Here is a 7,407-nt window from a genome sequence, read left to right on the forward strand (position 1 = left end):
CTTCATCATTTCATACATCTTTACCTACCTTACTTCTTCCACTCTTCAACATCCTTTTAAATTTCTACCCTATTCTTTTACTTTATCTTTTTTTTTTCCTTTTAAATTATATATTATTCATTCATGTCTTCAAAATAAAACTATTAGACATAAATCATAATAATGGTGATAAATGGACTTATAAATAATTAATAATTTGGACCCCACTCTTGGGCATTATATCCATTCTCATACATTCAATAATTGAGTTCTAATCATTTTTTGCTTCGCGCTTCTTCTTCTCCCTGTGTATACGTATATCTCATTTCAACCAAATCAATTTTTAATCAAAAAATACATTTTTCATGGTTGTTGATAAAGCTTCGACGTATAAGACCCACATCGTTTGGTGTTTTCTTTTCTCACCCTCAATTAACCGGTGATATGTTTATTAACAGAGAGAGATAAGATTTAGCTTAAAAAAATTATTTTTATATCTAGAATAAACTAAACAATAGTCTCAATTTTATAAATCCACGAAGTTGGCGATTAAAATACTAATGGTATATGTATCTAATTATGCATGTATTTGTACTGTTTAAAGACTCCACGCAACTAACTATATATATATTTCTGATAATTTGATATTTTTATTGATATTTAATTATATTTTTCTAAATTTAGAAATATTAGTACATTCGTATAGTTGGTGGTTAGTTTGATGTGAGAGTAAGTGAAGAAAATGGTCATTTTGATTGAAGTTGGAAATGTGAAAGCATACAATTTTCTTTTCCGGTAAAATGCCAAATAAAATAATATTGGGTCATAAAGTCCACCACGTTGAAGCACGTTGTGGGGTCATTACAAGTTAATGGTGAAGTCTTAGATCCAAAAAATACAAAATATGAAAATAAAGCTCACTTTATCACCTTCTCCTCTTTTACATCTAATATCTAATTGGACATTTATTCACATTGAAGGAAAAAAAAGGGGAAGAATTGACTCAATAACTCTATATAGTTAGTGATAAGTATTGCACGTACAGTCACCTCATTGTACGCACCATTGTGGATGGTCCCTAATCAAAATTTTAATAATTGGTGAAACATGTGGAGTTACAAGATTTTTAGTTATCCAAAAATTCATTCTATTTATTGTGTTAGGTTGTAGCTAACTGAATTTGTCACCGGTTACTTCCCTTCATAAATGGTCTTCGTCTTCACAAAGAGACCTAGCTACTTCTACCATCTATCTACCCAAGACTAATTAATTCATTCATTCATCTCACACAAAAATAAAACTTAAATAATTCATCACCATCAACTAACTATGTCAAAATTAGTAAAATACTAACAATTCTCCTTTAAATCACACACACAAATAAACTAAATAATTCAATTTCTTCACTAAAACATATTAAATAAATCTTAGTTAGTATTCTTAGACCACTTGCTAACAACACCTAATTAGTATTTCTTAACTACACATTTCAAGTTCATTAAAATTCCAATGCCGTGTTCAAAACAATATGTTTGATAAATTCCATGTTAAATTATTTGAATTCTTTCCGATTTCGACCGTTAAGTGAAGTATTACACTAATATGAGGTGAGATGATTATAAATATAATTAAAGTTTAATCAAAATTGAACAAAAGCGATTACTCTATTGATATAAATCATAAGATAGTTTATTTTATTTTTTTCACGTGTAATTGTAATTGGAGTAAAAGCACCTAAGTTGATTATACCGTTGTTAAAGGAAACTTGGGATTTAGAGTTTTATGATTAATGTGATTAATTAAAGGTCAATGATATCCTTGGGAGGGAGAAATATGTAATTTCAGATTTTGTTATGCCACTCAATTCCAAAAGCTCCCAATAAGCAAAGCTGACCTACATGGCCCAACTTATCATCTACATCGTCCCTATCTGCAGGCTGTTCCCACTACTACATGTATATATATAAATTTAAATTTTTGTTCATAAATATATATCATATACGCATACAAAAAATCATTAATATTAATGGTAATATAAATTAATAGTATTATCTTTTCCATTTTTATGATTATTATTTTCCCTTTAAAGGATCCATGGTATAATTTATCCCTTAGCTTTTCTTTTGCTTTTTCCAGCACTAACGTATGACACACATAAGAGAACCCAAAGCGACTGCTCTAATATTGTGTTTGTTTTCTGAATCCATAAAAAAAGAAGAATAGAAATAAAAAATGAGCGAAGATTCCACAGCCCTAATCATAAAAATTAAAATAAGAGGAACAATAATAATTATGCAGAGATACAGCAGGGAAAAGTTAAGAGAGCTTAATTAAAGGGTAATATTTGCATTTTTCTATGATGAAATTGACAGATCCCACCACCTAAAAATAAACAAATCTATTCACCCCCACAAAAGCATCCTCTCTCCATGCGCACAATAAAACCCCTGAGAGACTATACTATTCCCTTTGTTTTCTGATATATTCCCTTTTTTTTTCTCAAGCTGTAATTGCTTAGCTAGCTAGCTAGGTAGGGACATCTCTCTCTATCTCTCTCTCTCTCTATGCAGCTTGGAGACAACACAGCCATGGAAACCTCCTCCGGTGAGGCTGTGGCGGCGCATGACGGTGGCGAGGTGATTATGATGGATGCAACTTCCGGTGAAGAGAAGGGAAAAGAGGGTGGCTTAGAAGAAGAAGAAGGTGACAAGATCAACAGCTCATGTGCTGGGAACAGATGGCCCCGCCAAGAAACTTTGGCTCTCTTGAAGATAAGGTCGGATATGGATGCTGTATTTCGTGATTCAAGTCTTAAGGGTCCACTTTGGGAAGAAGTTGCAAGGTACACACACCCAAAAATAACTATATCTATATCTATGTATATATAGATAGATAGATATAACCAGACGTGTGATTTAACTCAATTCATTATTCATCTATATTTCTCTCTTTTTCTGGTTTTTGTTTTTCTTTCTAGTGTATCACCTCCTCTATCTTTGTCTTTCTTCTCTCGTTTTGAAGAAACCATGTATGCTGGAAGCTAGCGAGAGCTTCTTCAAGATCATGCATGGTGATTTCATGAACTTCATCAATTTCGAAACCAAAAAGTTTTTCAGACCCATTTCCTGTCGCTGTATTTTTTTATAAACCAATTGGGAGGGAGGGAGCGGGGGAAACCTTATAATTTATATTTTTATGTTTGCCTATAAGATAATAATTAATTAATCATCTTTGTTAAAATCCGCAGTATATCAAAATCACCCACATGTCTGAAATTCTTCTAACTCAATCTTGTGTTATATACATATATAGCGAATCCATAGCTGCAATGAATCATGGTGTGAGTAAAATTTGTAAGTTTGTGCAGGATTTGCTGAATCGAATTTTGTTGAGTTTATCTTTGTCATTTTTTGGTTTCAGCCTCTCAGTTGATATTTTCTGCGTCTTATTTATTGTTCAGTACTATTTTAGGAATCAACTACCCTCGTGTTTTTCATCAGTACGGCAAAGCCGTCTAAATTTTTACCCTTCTTTACGTGAAAGGAAGTAGCTTTATTTATTTATTGTTTTCTTTTCACTATTTTCAACAGACATATGTATTTCATGATGAAATTTGATCATTCTCTTTCTTTCTCTCCCTCGCTTTATGTATGTGTTTAGGAAACTAGCAGAACTGGGTTACCACCGAAGCGCGAAGAAATGTAAGGAGAAATTCGAGAATGTGTACAAGTACCACAAAAGAACCAAAGAGAGTAGAAGCGGGAAACAAGAGGGTAAAACCTACAAATTTTTTGATCAATTACAAGCCCTTGAGAACCAATTCATTGTCTCTTACCCGTTAAAACCACAACCCACTTTGGCAACAACAAACACGGTTGCATTATTACCTCCCCCAACAAGGCCTAGTGATACAACAACAATCTCTTATGTCACCGCCACTGTTCCCTCCACAAACCCTACAGCAATATCTCCATCACCACCTCCACCACCACCACCACCAACCAATGCCACCACGACAACCACCATCACTTCTCCAACAGTGCAAACCAACCCTAGAAACCCTCCACAACCCAACAACAATAACCATGACATCCCTTACACTTTGCCTAACATGAACAACCTCTTCTCCACCACTTCAACCTCTTCTTCCACCGCCTCTGATGAAGACTTGGAAGAGAAGTACCGGAAGAAGAGAAAGTGGAAGGACTACTTCAGGAGGCTCACAAGGCAGGTTTTGGCCAAGCAAGAGGAAATGCAAAAGAGGTTCCTGGAAGCCATAGACAAAAGGGAGAGAGAACACGTGGCACAGCAAGAGGCTTGGAGGATCCAAGAAATGGCAAGGATCAACAGAGAACACGAACTTCTTGTCCAAGAAAGATCAACCGCAGCAGCCAAAAATGCAGCGGTTATTGCCTTTTTGCAACAGTTATCTGGTCAGAACCAGAACCCCTCAACACAAGCCGGTGCCAATTTTCTTCAAACACCGCCGCCTTCACAACCACCACCTCCACCCCAAGTATCACAACTAAAACCACCATCCCAACAAGCACCATTGGTGATGTCAAATAATAACAACATCGAAATTCAGAAAATGAATAATGGTCACAGTGCAGTTGCTGCTACTCCTACAACTGCTGCTACTGCTATTTGCGTTGTTGCTACGACTCCCACTTCATTGAACTCCTTATCTTCTTCTAGGTGGCCAAAAGCTGAAGTTCTTGCTTTGATAAGGTTGAGGACGAGTCTTGAAACCAAGTACCAAGAAAATGGACCAAAGGCTCCACTATGGGAGGACATATCAGCAGGAATGTTGAGGCTCGGGTACAACAGGAGTGCGAAGAGATGCAAAGAGAAGTGGGAGAACATCAACAAGTACTTCAAGAAGGTGAAGGAAAGCAACAAGCACAGGCGCGAGAATAGTAAGACATGTCCGTATTTTCACGAACTGGATGCCATATACAGAGAAAAGAGCAAAAGTCAGAACCCCTTTGGCGCTTCATTCCTGAACATGAAGGCACATGAGATGATGGAGCCCTTGATGGTGCAACCGGAGCAGCAGTGGCGACCTCCGTCCCAATACGAGCAAGGTGCAGCGAAGGAGAACAGTGAGAGTGAATACGAAAGAAAAGAGAGAGAGGAGGAAGAGGAAGAGGATGATGAAGAAGAAGTAGAAGAGGATGAGAATGAAGAGGGGGATCTGGAGAGTGTGGAAGATGAAGGAGGGAACCGTTATGAGATTGCGACAAATAAACTTTCTTCGGTGGACACAGTTGAATGAGACAAGATAAGGAAGTTTCTGATTGGATGGAGAGTTTAATTTTAATTTATAATTTGAATTTGAATTAAATTTATTTGGGGGTTTTAATTATTTAATTTGATTTAATTTGAAATTTCCAATTCGGGGTTAGGAAATGTCAGTGAGAGGTTTTCATAGCAGATAGACACTAAAGGGTATGGCACAAACACCTGCACTATAAAATTCAATTCTTTAATAATGAGGCATCTAAAAGCATGGTGGTGCACAAGGTACCTATCTGACACACTTTCTGATGATGGGCCAGCTTAAAAGCAGATGATTGGAGTTGTGGGTCACATTCCGGCCGCCATGAACTGGGATCAGAGTAAAGATCGTTAACAACAGTTCACATGGGCCAGCAAAGCAGAAGAAGTTGTAGTGGGTGTACATGTTTTAGCGCTCTTTAATTTATAATGTGTAAAGTGTAAATTGAAGATGACAGACAAACAGAGAGAATATGAGGTCCCATGTATAACAGTTTAATAAGATAAAAGAAAAACTCACATGCAACTCTTGTAATTTTCCTTTACTTTCATTTTATATCACGGAACCACTCTGTACTTCTACTTTCACTTTCTTCTTCTTCTTCTTCCTCCTCCAACTTTTAATTACTTCTTCTTCTACTTTCATTTTTTCACCATTCACTTTACAACCCATGACAAATTCTTCATTTTTATGAGAATGAAAAAGTGATTTAGTTAAAGAAGATAGGGCACGTTAAGTTTTGGATTAGCTTGGTCAGCTGTCCATTCTTGCCAATTAATGTCCAACACACTGTTATATTACTACTTTTTTATAACACAAACAATAACAATCAAAATAATAAATATACGAAATTCGTTGAGGGCGTATTAAGAAATTTATACAAAATATATAGATTAAATTATTTCTTCGTTTATACATTTATCGAAATCTTAAGTATTACGTGTGTTGTTTTTAAGAAAAATATATCAGTGATGTTTTAGATTACTTAGAAAACAAGCACTGAATTATTTGATACACAGTGATATTTTAAAAATGTTGACTTTCTATATTGTAATAATGATTGAGGAGAATACGGTAATAAGGCTTTAGCTAGGGTTTGTAATAAATATATGTAGTGAATAATTGGCGTATAAAATATAAAAAAAAAAATGATGAATAGTGAGAAAAAGTAAAAACACAACCACTCTCTTATCCTCTTGCCATCTTCCTATGGCTAGTTGCTACAAGATGACAACTTTGCAAGAGGCAACCTGTTCAGGTAGCACAGAGAGGAATCTTATGACTCATGTGCTTTCCAAATTAATTAAGCTATTCAATTATAATATTATTTTTTCTATGTTAGTCCGTGTTGACTTTTTGGTGTATCTATTTTATATATTGGGATTCTCAAGATCAATACTTTCATTATTGCACTCGTGCGGAGGTTCAAATGGCTATTCACCGTAAAACATAAGGAATAAAAAAAGATAATTACTAAATTCATTCATCTATATTTTTTCCTTCATTAACAAGACTAATCTCGTTACAACAACCAAATTGAGTGTTTTTTCATACAAAATGTATTTTTTATAAATAATTACGACCAATAAAATATGTTATCACGGAGTCAATATTGTACATCGTATTGGAGTTGAATTTGGAACTTCTTTACTAGTAAATTTGCTTGTAATTATGGGTGATAAACAGCTTCAATGTCCCCACCCGAACCAACATGTAGATAGAGGAAGGCCAAACATAAAGTTTTGAAAACAACTAACTAAAGTTTTTATGAAAAAATTATTTGATGAACATGTTTTTCCATTGTAACTGGATTTTGGTGGTTCCTTTTTTCAACACATTTTTAATGCCATAAAAAAATACAGCTAGATTTGTATGCTAATAAAAACTTTACTTAAATTCAGCATCACCAACGTGTCACATAATTCAGGTGCATTTTATCAACATAAGATGAGTAATGTGATAGCCATACTCCAATCTCCTGTACATTTGTTTGTACTGATGAAGATGTCACGAGGAGTGGAATGAGGTAAAAAAAGAAGTGGAATAGAAAGAATATATTAAGTAAAAGAGAGAGGGTAGAAATAAAAGAGAATTAAGATAAATTTGTTTAGTATTACTATTTTTTATATTTAATATTATATCTAAAT

At 34.6% G+C, this 7,407-nt stretch overlaps 1 protein-coding gene across 1 annotated transcript; it reads left to right on the forward strand.

Moving 5' to 3' along the window:
• The first annotated feature begins 2,409 nt into the window (after nt 1-2,409).
• LOC114191519 (trihelix transcription factor GT-2-like) lies at nt 2,410-5,847 on the forward strand. The gene is made up of 2 exons (XM_028080730.1): nt 2,410-2,821; nt 3,640-5,847. The coding sequence occupies exons 1-2, from the start codon at nt 2,544-2,546 to the stop codon at nt 5,255-5,257; spliced, it is 1,896 nt and encodes a 631-aa protein (XP_027936531.1). The 5' UTR covers nt 2,410-2,543; the 3' UTR covers nt 5,258-5,847.
• Nucleotides 5,848-7,407: the final 1,560 nt, after the last annotated feature.

Source organism: Vigna unguiculata, chromosome 7 (assembly GCF_004118075.2).
Source record: "Vigna unguiculata cultivar IT97K-499-35 chromosome 7, ASM411807v1, whole genome shotgun sequence".
Taxonomy (NCBI): domain Eukaryota; kingdom Viridiplantae; phylum Streptophyta; class Magnoliopsida; order Fabales; family Fabaceae; genus Vigna; species Vigna unguiculata.

Coding starts and splice junctions, on each gene's coding strand:
- LOC114191519 (XM_028080730.1), top strand. CDS start 2,544: ATGCAGCTTGGAGACAACACAGCCATGGAAACCTCCTCCGGTGAGGCT. Junction 2,822..3,639: donor CTTTGGGAAGAAGTTGCAAG/GTACACACACCC, acceptor GTATGTGTTTAG/GAAACTAGCAGAACTGGGTT.